This window comes from Engraulis encrasicolus, chromosome 9, assembly GCF_034702125.1.
Source record: "Engraulis encrasicolus isolate BLACKSEA-1 chromosome 9, IST_EnEncr_1.0, whole genome shotgun sequence".
Lineage (NCBI taxonomy): Eukaryota > Metazoa > Chordata > Actinopteri > Clupeiformes > Engraulidae > Engraulis > Engraulis encrasicolus.
The window spans coordinates 35,316,394-35,336,043 of record NC_085865.1 but is presented as its reverse complement, the minus strand read 5'-3'; the positions used below and the strand labels follow the sequence as shown (position 1 = coordinate 35,336,043).

At 45.7% G+C, this 19,650-nt stretch overlaps 1 protein-coding gene across 17 annotated transcripts in view; it reads right to left on the bottom strand.

Moving 5' to 3' along the window:
• scrib (scribble planar cell polarity protein) overlaps positions 1 to 19,650 on the bottom strand; it is a 135,837-nt gene continuing 116,187 nt past the window's right edge. For 8 of the 17 annotated variants that reach the window (XM_063207010.1, XM_063207011.1, XM_063207013.1 and 5 more), the window contains 13 exons: positions 18,794 to 18,904; positions 17,905 to 17,955; positions 17,344 to 17,505; positions 16,088 to 16,247; positions 15,252 to 15,531; positions 14,747 to 14,824; positions 13,736 to 13,921; positions 7,811 to 7,978; positions 6,834 to 6,973; positions 6,512 to 6,549; positions 5,663 to 5,737; positions 3,540 to 3,594; positions 1 to 818 (listed from right to left, as the gene is read on the bottom strand). In XM_063207010.1, coding sequence (XP_063063080.1) covers positions 691 to 818; positions 3,540 to 3,594; positions 5,663 to 5,737; positions 6,512 to 6,549; positions 6,834 to 6,973; positions 7,811 to 7,978; positions 13,736 to 13,921; positions 14,747 to 14,824; positions 15,252 to 15,531; positions 16,088 to 16,247; positions 17,344 to 17,505; positions 17,905 to 17,955; positions 18,794 to 18,904 — 1,632 coding nt within the window. In that variant the 3' untranslated portion in view covers positions 1 to 690. Of the gene's footprint in view, positions 819 to 2,905; positions 2,937 to 3,539; positions 3,595 to 5,662; positions 5,738 to 6,511; positions 6,550 to 6,833; positions 6,974 to 7,810; positions 7,979 to 13,735; positions 13,922 to 14,746; positions 14,825 to 15,251; positions 15,532 to 16,087; positions 16,248 to 17,343; positions 17,506 to 17,904; positions 17,956 to 18,793; positions 18,905 to 19,650 lie in introns of all 17 variants that reach the window. The other 9 variants (XM_063207024.1, XM_063207025.1, XM_063207017.1 and 6 more) reach the window with 8 other exon arrangements.

Genomic DNA, 19,650 nt, shown 5'->3' with positions numbered 1-19,650 from the left:
TCTCTTTACACCTTTTTTCAGTTGTCTTTTCACACATTAAAAAACTAGGCGTGAATTTGAAAATATTAATGATAAAAAAACAACAACACAGCGCGAGTTGTCAGTTTAAAATAATTCAGCTTCTAAAACGGAAACTGAAGGCCCAGGCTAAAAGACGATTAAAAAAAATAAAAAACAAAATAAAACAAATGGCGAGATGACTAGTTGTTGGTGTCGTTCCTCCAACTTCTGCTCTTGATGTCCAACATCAAGCACCGGGCAACAGGAGCACTTGGTTTCCCTGGCAACCCACTGGAGCCAGGGGTCGCGGAGAGCAGACACATGTCCATGGTGGACACCCCATGAGGTTATTGTGGCGGCCGGCCGGGTGAGACATTGGCTGACGTCTTGGTGCTTTGATCTGAGAGGAACGCGAGTGTGTGACACTGACAGTGTGTCTGTGTGTTTGTGATGGCTGTGCAGAATCTGTACTTCTGTACTGTGTGTGTGTGTGTGTGTGTGTGTGTGTGTGTGTGTGTGTGTGTGTGTGTGTATGAGGGCGTTAGTGTTCCAACTTCTCAGTCATTAGTGTTTCAGAGGTGTGTGCTTGCATGTGTTTCCATGACTACGTGTCAGGCGTATGTAGGTGCGTGTGTGTTAGATTGTGTTATGGGTTGTTTGTTTGGGGGTTGTGTGAGTGTTGTGTGGAGGTTATGTGGGCACTGCCGTCTCCAGGCTGCGACGAGCCTGGCGGAGTTTGCGCTTGTTGCTGTAAAGGGCCATCTCCTCCAGAGCAGTGCTGCCCACCACTGGGGACACCTCCACATCACCAGCCACCGCTGCAGAGAGAGAAAGATAGAAAGAAAGAGAGAGAGAGAGAGGCATGACAGAGAGAGAGGCATGACAGAGAGAGAGCAAGAGGGAGAGAGAAAGGGAAGGGGAGAGATACACACAGACATAACAGAGAGAGGAAGGGAGGCAGAGAGATGGAAAGAAGAGATAGAGACACAAGACAGAGAGAGAGAGAGAGAGAGAGAGAGAGAGAGAGAGAGAGAGAGAGAGAGTCAGATTTAGTTCATAAGCTTGTTTCAACAACAACCCAGTGTAGAGCAGGCGCAGCAGAGAGAAGGTACAGTAGTCTTTGGAATGAAGCTGGGCAGTGGAGGAGAGGAGAGGAGAGGAGAGGGAGTCAGGTCTGTTTGCACACTCAGCAGAGGGAGAAAACACTCCCCTCCCCAGTCCTCTATGCGTACTGTACATCAAGTACAAACTTGCTCAGAGCGTCGTTTGAATGCCAATCGATCAGGTAGTTAACATGGAGATGACCTGCATACTGTAGCTTAGCATTACTTGAGAAGAAGCAGGAAGCATGAAGACCCGATTGTCAAATAATCATTCTCTGTATTCACTCGAACGTTAACAAAAGTGCATGGTAAAAAGTGGTCAGAGAGAGAGAGAGAGAGAGAGAGAGAGAGAGAGAGAGAGAGAGAGAGAGAGAGAGAGAGAGAGAGAGAGAGAGAGAGAGAGAGAGAGCGAGAGAGAGAGAGAGAGAAGGGAGAATAAAAGGCTGGCATCTATGAAGTTTGATATGCTGCTTGTTCAAAGCACATTCCCTAGCAAAGTTATTATTGTTATTTGTAAAACAATGAAGACAATGGAGCCAAATCACTCACACACCATAAGGTCCTGTAGACAAGATTAAAACGCACAAGATCATGCACACACCACCCATACAAGGCCCACACATGTATCCACACAAACACACGCACAGATCCCATTCGAATCTACAGAATCTGCCTTAAAGTGATACTGTGCCGTATCTGGAAATAAGCTCATTTTACACCTCCTCTAAATAACTCAGTTTTACCCAAGGAGGCAGAGATAGGAGGGTTTACACTAGACGTCATTGGAGCGTAGTACGGAATGATGGCGAGGGGAGTCAAAATTTCTTCCTCTACAGTCAAATTGGAAGCATGGTAAAGGACAATGCCACTACCGCCGGGGTCGGAGTGTGGAACAGGTCATAGGACACGCAGTGTGATACTTCTTATCCAATCTACGTTCTTTGGTTTTACCATTCTCCAGTTCTTCCAGCCCTTCTCGGAGTCTGACAGAGCTAATTTGATCTCTAAGCTAGCATATATCATTGAATCAGCATCTAGCTGGACCCAAACAATTCAATGATATTTGCTTGCATGTACTGTAACTAGTAGCATCTAAGAGAACAACTGAAAGAACAGAAGAAAGCTAAAACTGAAGGATAGGTACAAAATTAGCTTATTTACAGAAATGGTACAGTGTCACTTTAAGATGTGTGTCTGTCTACTCTAGGTGTTTTTCCATGCAGGATGTGTGTTTATTATCAGCTGTGTGGTGTGTAGTGTGAGAGGACACACAGTAGCAGCAGCAATGCATTTAGCATATGCACTCCGCCTGTCTGTCTTTGAACAGATGATTATACAATAGCAATAGCATGAACTTGGAGTGAGTACAAATCTGTGGTAATCATCACAAATGCACAATGCAAGATCTTGACAAAGAAAGGGAAAGAGATTTTGTTTTTTTAAAAGAGAGAGAGAGAGAGAGAGCGCGAGAGAGAGAGAGAGCGCGAGAGAGAGAGAGAGAGCGAGAGAGAGCGAGAGCGAGAGAGAGAGCACATGATACACACTCAGAGGAAACACCTCAGGACCAAAGCAGCCCCTCCCCCTTTCCCGCGTTACAAACGGCTATGAATTGGTAAGCCTGCGCTGAGGTGTAGACCAATTGAGAACCGTGGAGCCACACTGATCCTAGAGAGCATTGCTTAGTAGAGTTTGGTTAATTTCAGATAATCAAATAATCAAGCCGTGGAAGAGAGGAGCTGTGAGCTCACACACGCGCGCACACACACACAAAGATAGAGCACTGGAGGGAGAGAGAGTCCTACCAATATCAGACGACTTATCCCAGGAAGTCACCTGTGTTTAGGAACAACAAATAACACTGAGAATACGCATATGACATCAGTATGAAAAGGTTGAGACACTATAGAACGTCACACAGTTCTACCCCAAGTACTATTAGACTTTTTCACACAGTGACATCAGACATGTTCCATTTTGATGCAACACAGGAAAAAGGGTAACACTTTACTTGACGCTGGCTTCATAGTCATGACATAATGTCATAACGGTGTCATAGTGCAGCCATTCATGTGTCATAAACATTATGTCAATGTCATAAACATTTCATGACTTTATCAAAGACAGCCCTAACAACGTCAACTTTTCATGACCATAAAACTTTCATGACACTGCCACCATGTTTATGACTCGCTCATGGCGGTCATGACACTGTTTTGACGCTATTATGACACTGTTATGTCATCCGTATGACGCCGGCGTCAAGTAAAGTATTACCGGAAAAACAAGGATCTGTTTCCACACAAAACAGTGGGGTGTAAGTTTATGTTCATATGCCACAGGATTCTACTTCTCCTGCTTCAAATGCATTGAATGGAAAAGTGTCTGACGTAACAAGAAAAGGGCTAATTGAGGAAATGTAGAGAGCAGCGTTCTTACCTGGGCTGCTGGAGCCATCTTCAATGTAGCGCACGTTGTCAAGAGTGTCGGGAGACTGTAGAGAAGACAGAGCAAAAAAAAAAAGAGGGAGCGTTAGCCACCACAGAGAGTTGAGAAACGAGAAACGAGCCTCCTAGGGAAAGGAGTCGTCAGAGAGACAGGGGACAGAGACATCGAGGAGCAGAAAGCTGCCATGGCAACGGGGGTGGGAGGGGCCCATCCTGATTGGTTGCTTTTTCGACACATTCCATGGCTGCAGGAGCAGGGATGCTGTTAAGGAATTAACCTTTTTTAAGACCATTCGGCCTTGAGGTGAGAGGAAGGGTGCAGTTTCAGCTTCTGGTCACCAGGTGGCATTGGTGATGCAACAAAACTGCTCGGCCCCATTAAAAAAAAAAAATTCAAACTGGGGGTTAGGGGCAACATTTCAATGGATGGTGGGTTAGTTAGTGTCACAGCTCTTAGCAGATTTGGCAGCCGCCTTTTGCATAAGCCAAAGTTCTGCCAAGTCTCATTCTCATTCACGAGCACAGAAAGACACAATCCAGCATTATCAAACCACTTAGAACCATTCTTTCCACAAAAAACATTCAAAACACTCACAAGACTGTTTCACAAAAGCATGCAAAAACCACACAAACATTTACAGTCTTACAAAGGTCACACGAGGCATCATTTTGTGTAAGACAACACTTCCACATAACTTCCAACACGTTCCAGACATTGACCATATTTCCAGACAATGAATTCCATCTCCACCTGAACGGTCTAGTCATCCTGTGGATGGTTCTATAGGCTACATACTTCACTATGCGCATATCTGTGAAGGCACATTTATCCTCATTCAATGTTTCACCAGTGTATGCTTACTGTACGTAGTTCAAATGACTAGGTTATAACCAGAGCTCTAAATTAAACTCCTTCATCACCAGCCAAAATGGCTAGTATATGTTTATCTTACTAGCCAAACACACACTAATGGGTCAAAGTGGCTAGTAAGTTTTATTTTCTACCAGCCAAACTGAATTTTCACCAGCGTTTGGCTGGTTGGCAGGTGTTAATTTAGAGCCCTGGTTATAACTTGTGAAAAACTTGTGATTTTTTTTCCGCACACCTGAAGCGGGTGCGTTGGAGTTGCCCTTACAGTTCGGTCGTTGATCAGAGAATAATTATTAAACTCCCTGGATGGACCAACTTTATTTACAACGGCTCCTAACAAACAGGTTATAACTGCAGCCTGGAGAGGGAGTTGGAAAAAGGGAGGCCTTGACAGCTTGTATATTCACACTTTGAACATCACAGGCGTGCAACGCACACAGACACACACACACTTTCAAAATCAACTGTCTGTCCCTCCCTTTAACACGATACTCTGAAATACAATACAACAAACACAATCCACAATATCCTAGCATGAATACCAATTATTATGACACATGGACCACTTACAAGACAACTACACACACGAGCTCCCCCAATACCGTACGTGACCCCCCCGCAATCCCATCTCCAGGCCTCCTGCTCCCTCTCCTTTCAGACTAGAAAAAGACCCAGAAGACATGGCCACCTAGAAATGGCTCACTACCTAGAAATACCTTACTGCTGATAATGGCCGCCTAGATATACCTCAGTAGAAAGAAACAAGCGGAATGGCCAGCTTCTGTCTTTTCTGATTGATTACACAGCAGCATTAAAAAAATTAAAGACTTTCTCCATTGATATCAAATGCCCCATGGTTAGAGTGTTTGTCCAGCTTAAATTAAGGAAGGCACATAATTCTACACACATCTGCAACGGCACCATTGGTTGACAGGCAAACTGAAGCAGGAAGTGGAAACTGTGGCAAGCGCAGCTATGCAGCGGCTCTGCATGCAGCCCACACTCGAGCCAATATGGCGGCTGATGCTTATCGCTGGGGCTGCAGTGCGGTCGGTGCGGTGCGGAGTACAGGTAGGTGGCTCTGTAAGGCTTCTGAGGTGTCTAGTCCTCAGTGGGGAGGGCAGGAGAGACGAGAGGAGGAGGAGGAGGGCCTGAGGTGTGGGGTGGGTGTTCAGACAATTGGGGGGGTGGGAAGAGGAGGTGACCGGTGGAGGGGTCCGAGGAACAGGGCATGCAGGTAATACCTGGATGTCGTAAACAGGTTTGGAAGAAGGAATGGCAGCGAACTGCCGGTAGTCAAACTTCTTTTCCGACAGGGACTAGAGGAGGACAGCACATAGGAGTGAGGAGGTGAGGAACCAAAGGAAAGAGGAGACGGTGAGAGGGGGAGAGGTGCGGACAGATGGTGAAAGGAGGACAGGAGGCGGAAAAGATGTGGAAAAGGAAACATGATTTGGGGGAAAGATAAATGGAAGGCAAAGGCAAACAGAAATGCAATGAAAAAGAAAGACAAAAATGATGAGAAGAAAAGGACAGCAACAGAACAGGTTCAGGACAGGACAAGGGAGAGAGGAGCCAAAGAAGGAAGCAGGACGAGTTCCAAGAGCAAATCTAACTTCATGAGCTCAGCTAATAAGTCTTGTTTGAAATAATCTGACTGGCGCAGACTGGGCTTGGAAATACCATAGTAATATTTTGTGGAACAAACATCTCAAAAACATCAGCAACATTGCACTATTTATGCTACGCCAGTCTGTCTGACCAGACAGAGAGTTTCAAACAAGCCCAATGTCTTGCAGCTGCTGTACAGAGACAAGTGTATGGAGTCTACAACTAAATACTATAACTAATTAGAAATGTTTGGGTGTCCCTGGATGAAGCAGTGAGCTGTCACGGTGCTAACAGAAGCTGTGGGTGACAGAGCTGTAGGTGATATGGCACAGGTGGGGCAAGTTGAGTCATGTGACTGGAATCATGTGACTGAAATCATGTGACTGCTCAGTGTGCTCTGCAACGCCCTGCTTGAGAGGCAACAGGTAGAGTAAGCATAACCTGCAATCTCAACAAGTGTTACAAAGGTTTCAGATGCTTACCAGTCTGCCCGGCGACGTCACACCTCGGGGGGAGAGGTCTGTGAGAGGAACACACAAAAATCACACCATTAAAAAGTGGATCACAGGAGCTCAGTGAATCATGACAATGGTGCACTGAGGAGATGAAGTAATCCTGTATCTACATGCCTACCATTACATTGCTATGCAAAAAACAACACGTCACAAAAAGTTAGGACTGGAATACAGAAAAAACAAGCTATCTTCCAGAGATATTCGTGTTTATGTGTATGCACGTTGACATTGTGTGTCTGTGTGCATGCATGTGTATGTCGGTTGCGAATGTTGCATAGTGCCTGCCTACCTTCCAGAGGGGTGGGGGTGGGGGTGGGGGCCGGCGAGGGTGACTCGGCCAGCTGGTCCAGTGTGCTGCGCTTCTTGTTCTCCTTAGACTTGGCGATCACCATCTGCGCCTTCAGAGCATCCTGCTCCAGTGACTTCATCCTAGCGTAGAGAGAGATGGAGAATAAGCTTCCATAAGACACCGCAAGTGAGATGGAGGGAGAGAGAGAGAGGGAAGGGGGAGAGCAGGAGAAGGATGGGAATGATTAGTAGAGGAGGAATGGAGAATGAGAAGGAGGAGAAGGCAGAGAAGGCTGGAGAAGCAAGCGATATAAGTGAGGAAGAATAGGGACAAAACAAAATAACAAAACTGATAACAAAGCAGCATAACATACAGTTGTTAATGGACGTGGAGGCAACAACGCACTGTGCTGTTATAACAAGGCAGCAGAAATGCATTTCAGACAGCCTGGTTAGAAACCGGATGATAGGAGTGTTACGAACAGCAGTGTGGATCAAAGAGTAAGGAAAATAGAGAGAAGAGCGAGACAATAGAAAAAATACAGACATAATCTAAACACCTTTAACAGATCACAAAGCCTTCAGCATTTGGCGAAAGTTGGGTGTAAACCAAAAAAGCTGAGGAGATGGATGGAAAGGAAGAACTGGAGAAAGAAAATAAAGAAGGGGAAGGAGGGAAAGGCTTAACCGACCAAAAACCAAGTGCAACTCAAAGTGCAGGTGTGTGTGATCGTGCAAAGCTCGGAAGCAGGGAAGTGGCTTTTGCTGGAACCCTTGGGGTGAGTGTCAGTCCACAAAAGCCCCTGCAAAAACCCTCTGTCAGGCTTAATGGTCCACACACACAAACACACAACTCCTCTATCTGATCCCACCCTTATTTTCCAAAGCCAACCCGTGATCAAGCACCACCCAAAGCAGCCCAGAGCAGAGCAGTGGCCCCCCACGATGCATTGCACAGCGGGCAGTGCGGGAGCAGACCTGGGCTGGGAGGAAGAGGAGGAGGAGAAGAAGGAGGAAGGAGGAGGAAGGTTGGGGTTGTTGTTGGCGTTGGCACTGGCGGCCTGTGATGCCCGCACCCGGGACTGGTACAGTCTCCTGGCCAGGTCCTGCTCATACTGCCTGACATCCTCCTCCAGGCCATACGGCCTACAGGACACCCAGCACAGCAGCACCCAGGAGACACAGAGGGAAAGAGGAGAGGAGATAGGGAGGGAGGATAGGAGAGGGAGAGGAGAGAGGGAGAGAGGGAGAATAGAGAAGAGGAGACGGAAAGAGACAAGAGAAGGCCAGATGGAGCGAGAAAGAGAGAGAGAGAATCAGAGACAGTGTGAGTAAGAGAGAGGAGGAGAGAGGAGGGGACAGAGGGAAAACCAGAAAGAAGGGAAAGGAGAGGGAGGACAACAGCATAAAGGAGGTTGATAGAAGATGATGAAAGGAGGAGGAGAAGAAGATGGAAGAAAGACAAGAGGAAAGGGCAGAAAATCATGGAGAAAGGACACATGTAAAAAAAAATATAACGAATAAAAAAAGGCACAGAGGAGGAGAAGAGAATGATATATGGCAAAGGACAGGCACAAACACACACACACATCAACACAGAAACAGAAGAGAAGGAGAGAAAACAGGATAGACAAAGGAGGTAAAACACCATGACAAACAGGAAAGGTAAGAGGAAATAGGAAGACTGAGGAGTCACCAGAGAGGATACTAACAGGCCGGCAAAGACAGACAGACAGACAGACAGACACTAGTTGATGGTCAGTTGCTGTCAGTAACATTTGTGTTACACGTCGACACATATTGCTGATAGTTTTATGTTGGAATAGAATTGAATGTTTTTATTGTAACTACACATTTAAAATGTCACACACAAAGTTCTAAATAAAAAAAAAAATCCATCACCAGCCAAAATGGCTAGGCTTCACCTGCATTTGGTTGGTTGACTGGTGTTAATTTAAACCCCTGGTCACAAATATGAAAAAATGAGACTGAAGAAGTTAAATCAATCTAGTAATCGTGAAACAGGAAATTGTATATTACTATAATGTGTAGTGCACACATGTGCTCTACTACACTCTTCACTATAGGAAATGTGATCAGAATCAGTAGTATTTAATCTAGGATGACTTCATGGATGAGAGAGTGGAGCTGGCTCTTCCTCAGTAACCAACGTCACAGACAGATGCAAGACAGAGAGTAGCACAGATACACAGAGTGAAACCACAGACACTGTGCATCACAAAAAGGATACAACGTACAGTACAGTACAGCACCAGAGAGCACTGAGGATTCGGAGAGTACACAAATACAGAAAAGTGCCACAGCGGCAGGACGGGAGCAGAGGAGGGAAGGAATGAGCTGGAGGACAGGAAAGGACTTCCTATTGAACTCAAAAGGGATGTTCAGGTAGGCGCGTTCTATGAAGGTGATATGATGATCAACTAACTTTGTCTCAGTGTGAAATCACTGTTCATTGAATTTGTGTGTGTGGATGGTACCCTGAATATTTAGTGCTTTTGTGTGTGTGCTTTTGTGTGTGTGCATCTGTGTGTGTGTGTGTGTGTGTGTGTGTGTGTGTGTGTGTGTGTGTGTGTGTGTGTGTGTGCATCTGTGCGTATGCATGCATGCATGTGTTGTGTGTGTAGTGGAGCGGCTACAGGAAAAATCGTGCAAATTATGATACAAGCATGAAATTCGGCAGGTATGTGCTTAAGATCAATACAATCAAATCTACCCGATTTGCCACGTGAAATGGCGGCCATTTTCCAAGATGGCCGCCAAAAAAGAGCCCAGATATTGATTTATTGCATAGAATTGACATATAAAATTATGATACATGCATGATATTGAACATGTATGTGCTCAGGACCAACACAATTAAATCTACCTGATTTGCCACTTAAAATGGTGGCCATTTTCCAAGATGGCCGCCAAAGATAATGTCAGAAATTGATTTATTGCACAGAATTGACAAAGCAAATCCTATTACAAGCATGACATTCAACATGTATGTGCTCAAGACCAATGAAATCAAATCCACCTGATTTGCCACTTTAAATGGTGGCCATTTTCCAAGATGGCCGCCAAAAATACCTCAGTAATTGATGAATTGCATAGAATTGGCTTAGCAAATTATGATACAAGCATGAAATTCGACATGCATGAGCTCAAGACCAATGTAATTAAAGCTACCTGATTTGCCACTTGAAATTGCGGCCATTTTCCAAGATGGCCGCCAAGATCTCAGAAATTGATTTATTGCACACAATTGATCAATCAAATTACGATGTAGGCATGAAGTTCGACATAAATGTGCACAAGATCAATGTAATCAAATCCACCTTATTTGCCTCTTGAAATGGTGGCCATTTTTCAAGATGTAAAAAATACCGTAGATTACCATACCATAGATATTGAATTTTGCACTCAGTTGACCAAGTAAGTTATTATACAAGTATGAAATGTTGTGTAAATGTGCTAACAAACAATACAAGAACATTTACCTGATTTACCACTTGAACTGGTAGCCATTTCACAATATGGGCTCCAAAAAGATTGAATTTAGCGCGGAATCCAGCAAGAGAATTACGCTAAAAGCTTCTAATTTTGTTTGTTTGTGCTATAGAGCAATATAATCAAATCTTCCTGACTTGCTGGACACTTGGAAATTTACGGTAATATGGCAGGAGGTGTTAGTGTATTTCAGGGGGCATTATCCTACACAGAGAAGAAATTGATAAAAGCACTATACACTATAGGGGGCTAGAATAGCTATGGCAGTGTTTCTCAACCTTTTGTGAAACACCAATGCCGCCTTGACCTCATAAAACAGCCTCCCAAGCCTCCCAAACCCGCCCCCCCCCCCCCCCCCCCCCCCCCCTTATTATAAAATAATGAAATAGACTAATTCCCCCCATTGACAACTAAGGGTGAATCCCATTACACCCCTTAGCCCTACGCCGATTCACTTTGCCTCCGTTTTGCGCGTCCACGTGTAAGCGTAGTGGCATCCCGATTCACGTTCAGACAGATGGGTAGGGGTTCGACGAAGGGCTTTCATCCCTTCCGCTAAGAGATTTTCCAACACCTCACTCCATGGACGGAGGGCTTCGACAGATTTCCCTGAATGCATTGCGAGTACTACCTCCTCTCAGCTTTATCCTCCTCAACACCCCCCAGGACTCCCCAATACCCCCTGGGGGTCTGTAGAGTCCCCTTTGAGAAGCAGTAACCAAAAATGAATTTTGGACACAAATGCCTAGATGCACTGTCTGTCATTGAATTCCTTCTAAAGTTAAACTGTGCACTGTCATTTGTACAACACTCATTTTGCACACTGTGAAGTTTGAACACCCCTATGCCTTCCCCTTGCCCCTCGTCCCTTCAAACCTTGAAACGCAACCCCTACGAATTGAGACACCCCTTCAACAATCCCGGCATGACACCCATAGCATTCAAAAAACAGCCTCTCGATGGTTAAACCAACAATATTACTTGTAATCACTCGGACAACAATTTTAAAAAAGGACAACGGTGTTGCATGACCCTTGCAATTCCTTCACGACTTCCATGCATTAAGTAGACATTAATAGCAATTTTTTCATGCACGTTTCCTGGAGAAAATAACCCATTGAGACAATGTTTAACTTAGTACAATGCAACATTTATTACAACAGTAAAAACATAAATTACATAAAGTACTTATTTTTGCGTGCTTTTGTGGATGCCGACCTTTTTTAAAGACATTCACAATGCATTTGGGGGAAATAGGTCTTACCCCTCCGTTTGAAGTCTTCCTCTGGAAAATCTCTATTTGAAGGGGTAGAAAGCCCCTTACCCCTACCCCTACCCCTCTGTCTTAACGTGAATTCGGACAGCCCTACGCCTATGAACGTGCAAAACGGAGGGTAAGGGGAAAGGCGTAGGGCTAAAGCCTGGTTTATGCTCAGAATCAAAGTTGTCTGTGCGATGATGCAGACAGCCACGCAGTTATTTTTACCACCTCTGCCGTCACTTGGTGTGCACCTGAAGATGTGACTGCCCGCAGACAGCTACGCGGTTAACGGCAGCAAGAGCCGCTGTGATTGGTCCTCTCGACCAGACTGCTCTGTGCTCGAGAACAAACAGCTACTTCCTTGTTCTAACCTTCACTGGGCTACGGACTATGAGATGTTCATTGAATAAGTTCCTCATGCTTTGTAGCTTCATTTATTTACACGAACCAAAGACAACATGTGCACTTGCAAGTTACGATGCTGAAGTTATATTGGGACAGTAAATAGTGTTTCCATAGTTCATTCTGCTTTGTGCGACCTGTTCTCGACAATGACCCACTTCCTTGTTCCAAACTACCGTGGTGGATAGTGCAATCAAAAAAAAAAGGTAGACGTTTATTGCATGTTTCATTTCCATTGTCTTTGAGTCTGTGTAGCTGTGTAGCTACAAGGCAACAGACTTGTATAGTTTACTCCTTGTATTGAAGGCAGTTTGAATCCTCTCACAGCGCAGACCAGATCGAGCAAAAATCAAAACGGTCTGCGTTGACCTCTGTGCGACAGGCGGCAAAGAGAGTATACACAGCCCTCAAGGGGGTGAAATGAGATTCAGCCATAGACTTCTAACCTCCTCAAAAAGACAGGCCCGTTCACACTTTGCTGGAAAGACTCAACTACATCATAACAGCATTGCTAAGACATTAAAGAGAGCCTTAAGTTATCAACATATTACAGTATTAGTATGTTTTAAGGGCTTATTTGACATTGGAGACACATCTGTATCACCTCATCATCTGAATTAAGGATAATGAACAATTTAGACCACATTTGCAATTCTATACAACAGACGCCATCTTGGAAAATGGCCACCATTTCAAGTAGCAAATCAGGTGGATTTGATTGTATTGGTCTTGATCACATATATGCTGAATTTCATGTGTGTATCATAATTTGCTTGGTCAATTTGGAGCAATAAATCAATTTCTGGGGTCTTTTTGACGGCCATCTTGGAAAATGGCCGCAATTTCAAGTGGCAAATCAGGTGGATTTGATTGTATTGGTCTTGATCACATATATGCCGAATTTCATGTGTGTATCATAATTTGCTTGGTCGATTTGGTGCAATAAACCAATTTCTGGGGTCTGTTTGGCGGCCATCTTGGAAAATGGCCACCATTTCAAGTGGCAAATCAGGTGGATTTGATTGTATTGGTCTTGATCACATATATGCCAAATTTCATGTGTGTATCATAATTTGCTTGGTCAATTTGGTGAAATAAATCAATTTCTGGGGTCTTTTTGGCGGCCATCTTGGAAAATGGCCGCCATTTTGAGTGGCAAATCAGGTGGATTTAATTTCATTGGTCTTGTGTACAAACATGTCGAATTTCATGCTTGTATCACAATTTGTTTGGTCATTTCTGTGCAAAAAATCAATTTCTTTGGTTTTCTTTGGCGGCCATCTTGGAAAATGGCCACCATTTCAAGTGGCAAATCAGGTAGATTTATTCATGCTGGTCTTGAGCACAAACGTGTTGAATTTCATGCTTGTATCTTAATTTTATATGTCAATTCTTTGCAATAAATTAACTTTTGGGGTATTTTTTGGCGGCCATCTTGGAAAATGGCCGCCATTTCAAGTGGCAAATCGGGTAGATTTGATTGTAAGTGTCTTTGGCACATACCTGCCAAATTTCATGCTTGTATCATAATTTGCACGATTCTTGCCATATTGGCCTTGTAGCTGCTCCACTAGTGGGTGTGCATGTGTTAGTGAGTTCTGGTTGACTGCCCTCCACATAGCTCTCTGCTCTTTGTGTGTGTGTGTGTGTGTGTGTGTGTGTGTGTGTGTGTGTGTGTGTGTGTGTGTGTGTGTGTGTGTGTGTGTGTGTGTGTGTGTGTGTTGTACCTGGCTGCTCTCCACATGGCCCTCTTCTCTGCCTCCAGCGCTCTCTTCTCCGCGGGGGACAGGTCCTTGTCGGAGGCCACGGCCAGCTCTGGGCTCTGCATGCGCAGCCGCTCCTGGTGCCGCCGCTCAGCCTTGGCAGTGCGGATAGGCGCCGCCGCGTCACCGCCCGGGTACATGGGCACCAACCTGGCACACACATGAATATGGAAAATGGATTTTAAAAAGTTACACTACATATAATTTAACTGATGCTTTCATACACATCGACTTGGTTATTTACAGGGTATTGGTTACAGTCCCTGGAGCAATGTGGGGTTAGGTGCCTTGCACAAGGGCACTTCAGCCATGGATGGAGGTGTAGGGAGAGCTAAGGTAGGGTTTGACCCTGCAACCCTCTGATCTTTAGAACCCTCTCCCCAACCCAGGGGTGGGGAAACTTTTTCATTCGAAGGGCCACTTCAAATCATCCAAGGGCTGTAAAAGTCCTCCGAGGGCCGTACAAACTGGGATTTTCCCCTTCACTTTGGCCTATATTGAAGGCAGCCACATTTTAAACAAACATCACCTTCTCAAGGTTCCCAGAATATAACTTAATTGTTTTGCAAATGCATTTTCTAAGATTCCTTTACAAAATATGTCATATTTCATGTGAAGCTGAATAACATTAAAATTATATCGGGGGCCGGATAAAACGGCCTCAAGGCCCGCAAACGGCCCTCGAGACATAGGTTCCCCACCCCTGCCCTAACCATTAGGCCACGGCTGCCTCCAGTTACTTTCACAGTCTTGACTGTATCTCATAGTCACCACACTCTTACGCTAGGGACCCGGGTTACATTTCTTGATTGCAAAGGTCATTTCCCGATCCCACTCATTTCCTGTCACACTCTCAAAACTGTCCAGTCTGAATAAAGGCTTAAAAGCCCAACAAAATGTGATTCACATGTTTGATTATTGCCTTTTCATGCAGCATGCTTGAGGAGATTTTGAGTGATGCTGTGCACTGCTCACCCAATCATGGAGTTTGGCCTCTGGTCCAGTCTGAAGGTCTCCTCCATGGAGTTCCTCTGAGAGTCTACTGGTGAAGGCCTATGAAATGGCAAAGATAGACACATTGATGGAGGTGAAGACAGACAAAGATACACACACAATTAATACTGCCCTACGAAGCCAAGGCAAAACGCAGTAACTACACCAACACTGAAACGGAGAAAAATGCCTTGAAAGTCTTGGTATTAGGTTGGATATTGTAGATACGGGAATTTGACATTGCAATATCTCTGTAATGGGACAAAGTTTGACCATAAGACTTAGTCACACAAGATACACAAGACCATTTTCAGTATAATCTCAATTTTGCACTACACTTTGTGCACACACGCAAACGCACTCACATGCATGCACACACAACACTCAATACACAATCAAGTCACGCATGAGTGTTCATATAAAAGTGTGTTTACTATACGACACAATAAAAACCTGTGCGAGAGAAAGCGAGTGCGTGTTAACGTACGTTCCGGCGTAGTTGGGTGGCGTGTTGTAGTTGGGTGGCGTGGTGCAGTGCTGCCTGGGGGGAGTGGCTGCAGGCTGGCTGTGCTGCGGAGCTGGAGCTGGGCTGCCGTTGTTGTTGTTTCCGCTGCCGGGGCTGACTACGCTCTCCACCTTGTACTCCACGCCGTCCAGAAGCACCTTGCCACTAGCCTTCATCGCTGCCACCTGCTTGGCCAGGTCTTCCTCCTCCTCCTCTTCCTCGTCCAGAAGGTAGTCACGTGCACACTGCACAAATCGCTTCTCTGCAGGGACAAACAAAAGCAATTAGAGATGGCAAATGGAACAGACAGACGTTACAATAACTGAACCCTCCCGTTCAGGGGGGTCCAGGAAAATATAACACACACAACTCAAATTTTGAATATTTTTGCCCTTATTAGTGCTTTATTAATAGAGCAATGAGTAGGACAGATGAGTAGGACAGAGAGAGAGGATTTTCTATAGTAAATACCACTACTCGCACCGCTTTAAAAAACAAAAAACAAAAAAAACCCAACAACATCTGGACCTGAATACACTGAAAGCACCTTGACCTTGCAGTGGGCTGAGGTCATTTCCTGATTCTTCCCCATACCTCCGTTTCACTATTTCCCTGTGCATATTAAGTAGGAGTAGAAGTACTCTTCCATATGTAATTTCAACACTAGCGGTGTGATATCACATGGTTTCATTTTTGTGGCATCATACTACTAGTACTGTAATTACATTTGTAAGAGTACTTCTACTTCTACTGTATGTATCTCTGGCCCTGGCTGTCAATTAAGGCATGAAAGCCTGAGAAACATGAAAGCCACTGACCTTCCTCCTCCCTCATCTTCTTCAGGTCGTCCTCCCCCACCAGCGAGACGCGGGGCTTGGGCTTGTTCTCCGGCGTGTTCTTCACGTCGATCTCAAAGTACTTCTGCCGGTCCCTGAAGGAGCGCTGCTCGGGACTGTCCTTGGCCACCGGGCTCGGCGTCTGACGGGAGTCAAACGCGTCAGCACATTAGCCAGGTCACATGATCAACTAGATTGATGTTTTTGAAGATTTTACGCTATCCCGATCAGAGGTGTCAATTCAATCTCAGGTTCAGGAAGTAAAAACCCTGCTGCTTTTTTTTCCTGAGCAGCACAGATGATTTCATTGAGGGTTTGGGCAGTCATGGGTGAGCGGTTAGGGCGTCAGACTTGCATCCCAGAGGCTGCCGGTTCGACTCCCGACCCGCCAGGTTGGTGGGGGGAGTAATCAACCAGTGCTCTCCCCGATCCTCCTCCATGACTGAGGTACCCTGAGCATGGTACCGTCCCACCGCACTGCTCCCCATGGGGCGCCACTGAGGGCTGCCCCCTTGCACGGGTGAGGCATAAATGCAATTTCGTTGTGTGCAGTGTGCAGTGTTCACTTGTGTGCTGTGGAGTGCTGTGTCACAATGACAATGGGAGTTGGAGTTTATTTAACCGTCTTGGGTCTTAAGCGGCTGATTCAAACATGGCTGGATCAAATTTGAGGCAGGGTTTTTAATTTCTGAACATTGGGACGACAATTCCATGAGTGTAAGGTTTTCTTTGAGCCGCACAACAGTACACAGCATATACAAGCACAGGAGAGCACCAGAGGAGGAAAGAGAGAGACAGCCTTTATTTAGAATCCCTGAAATTAACACAAAGAGAGACCCAAGAGAGTTCTGTCCACCATCACGAGAGAAGAGAATATTAAGTCCCACTGCTGCCACCATTCACAGAAATGCAATTTAAATGCCCAACACCCCACTTAGCCAGCCTTTCAACATGCAAAAATACTGCTGCACACCTTCAATCACAGGAGTACAGAGGCTCGCCAACAGTACATAATTAATCAATGCCTTACTATCAAAAAAGCAACGGGTAAAACAACTATCAAATTAAAAATGAAAGGAATTAAACAATTCCTTACAATACAATCAAGTGTTTTTTAAAATTATTATTCCCACAGCCACAACCACCACCAAAGCAGAGCCACGTCAGCCCAGCATAGAGAAAGGGAGCGGGCATGTCTTGGTTTTAGGAGGGTTGCAAAGGAGGGTGGCGTGGGGTACCTTAAACTCCACAGAGGCCCGAGAGAGCCGTGGCACCGCGGCCAGACTCATGTAGTCGCGACGGTCCGAGGAGAGGGAGGGGCGAGGGGAGCCTGAATCCAGCTCATCCCCTTCCCCATCCGCCTCCACCTCATCAGTAAACACATCATCTCCTACATCCGCCTGCAGGGGGCGCCCAATACAAAGTCAATGGGATTGCCAAAAACATCACCATAGTCTTATCACCGACCAACCACCACCACTAATATGATGCATCTCTTAGTTTTATTCTTTTTTTCCCATTACATCAACTGCGGTCAAGGGACTATGATATTTAAATTAGCCTTGTGGTTATAATCTGGCTCATTGCTTCTGTCAAATACATGTAATAAAGAAGTTGGATTAATTATGAATTATAAATTACCGGTAAATAGCATCAGTGCGAACGGATATCAACAGAGCTCTCAGCAACAGAGCAGTCAGAGTACAGTGTGTACAGTAGCTAAGCTAAGCTGTTGTTCCATTGTTCAGTCACCTCTAAAGCCGTGTAGTCTTTGTAGAGTACTGAAGGCATAATCTTACCTCAGGAGACGGCTGCACAGGGTAAACATTGTTCCGCTGAACGTATTTGTCCTGAGAGAGAGAGAGTGTGAGAGAGAGCGAGAGAGAGCGATAGAGAGAGAGAGAGAGAGAGAGAGAGAGAGAGGTGGCCAAATAAATGAATACAAAAGAAAACAATTAGATGGATGGAGAGAAAGAGTCATTTCTAATGAATTGAACAATGCTGATATTCACACACACAGAACCAATGTCACAAGAGGGGACAGCAAGCAGGGAAAGGGACACGATGCAGAGGTGCAAGTGAATGCTTGTGGACCTGTCTGCACACCGGAGTGCACCTGTATATCTTATAGGTGACCCTGAGGAGAAGTGAAAGGTTAAACATTGTGTGAGGGTCTATGTTGTGCTCGTTGGTGTTAGATTTGGGGGGGTGGGGGATCCACACACAAAACGTGGCGCACACACACAAAAAAAATGTCAAGACCAAACCGTCTTTGTTACAGATGAAGGCATCCATGACAATACTCAAGATGGCGACACAGAAAAAATACATCGTATAGACGTGCTCCCACACCACATCACAGCAGACCACACCACATCACGCAGATGAAGGGGCATGGTGGTGGTGAGAGGAACATGCAGCAGTGGAGGGAGGACCCGGGTAGTGGAGAGAGGAACCTCCAGAGAGGGAGAGGCCCTCTTCCCCAGGCCAGGTCACCCAGCGATGGGGGTCCCAACCGGTGGTAGTGGTGGTGGCTGAGTGAGTGGGTGGGTCGGTTGGTTGGTGGTGAGGGATCGGTGGAGGACCACAACAACACATGCTCATTCACCCCCCCTATTAAGCAAGCGCTGGTGCTTGTTTTTTTGTTTTTTTTAAAGGGGGTGAAGTTGGCACACGACTCTATCCTACCTGAGGTGGTTCCAGCACCGCCAGAGAGTGGGGCACAGCAGCAAAGGCCTTGTAGGCCTGCTTGATATTGACGGGGAACTCTTCGAATGTGTCAGGGGAGGGGGCGCGGGGCTGCACGGAGCAGGAGGAGCAGGAGGAGCAGGAGGCCAGGCCAGGAGGGGAGGAGGGAAGGAGGGAAGGAGGGGGCAGCAGAACAGCAGGAACCACGGAGAGGAGAGAAGAGACAAAAAGAGAAGAAGAGACGAGAAGAGAAGAGAAGAGACAAGAAGAGAAGAGAAGAGACAAGAAGAGAAGAGAAGAGACAAGAAGAGACAAGAAGAGAAGAGAAGAGAAGAGACAAGAAGAGACAAGAAGAGACGAGAAGAGAAGACAAGAGACAAGAAGAGACAAGAAGAGAAGAGAAGAGAAGAAGATGGGGAGGTAATGGGAGATAAAGGGAGATGGGCAAAGAGAACGAGAAGAGAGACAAACAGACAGAGAGGAATTGGGGGAAGACGATGAGAGAGCAGGAAGAGAGCAGAGGAACACAACAGAGGAACACAGCAGATGACAGCATGCACAGAAGACACACGCTCTGCCTCTCAGGAGGAAAGAATGGCACACTGAGGTAGACATGAAATGGGTGTGTGTGTGTGTGTGTGTGTGTGTGTGTGTGTGTGTGTGTGTGTGTGTGTGTGTGTGTGTGTGTGTGTGTGTGTGTGTGTGTGTGTGTGTGTGTGAGTGAAAGAGAGAGAGGAGGAACAATGAGGTAGGTACAAAACGTACGTGTGCGTGTGCGTGTGTGTGAGAGGTGTAAGAGAAAGATCAGATGACGATGGATCGACAGTAGGGAGGATGGAGGGGCAACTCTACGACCC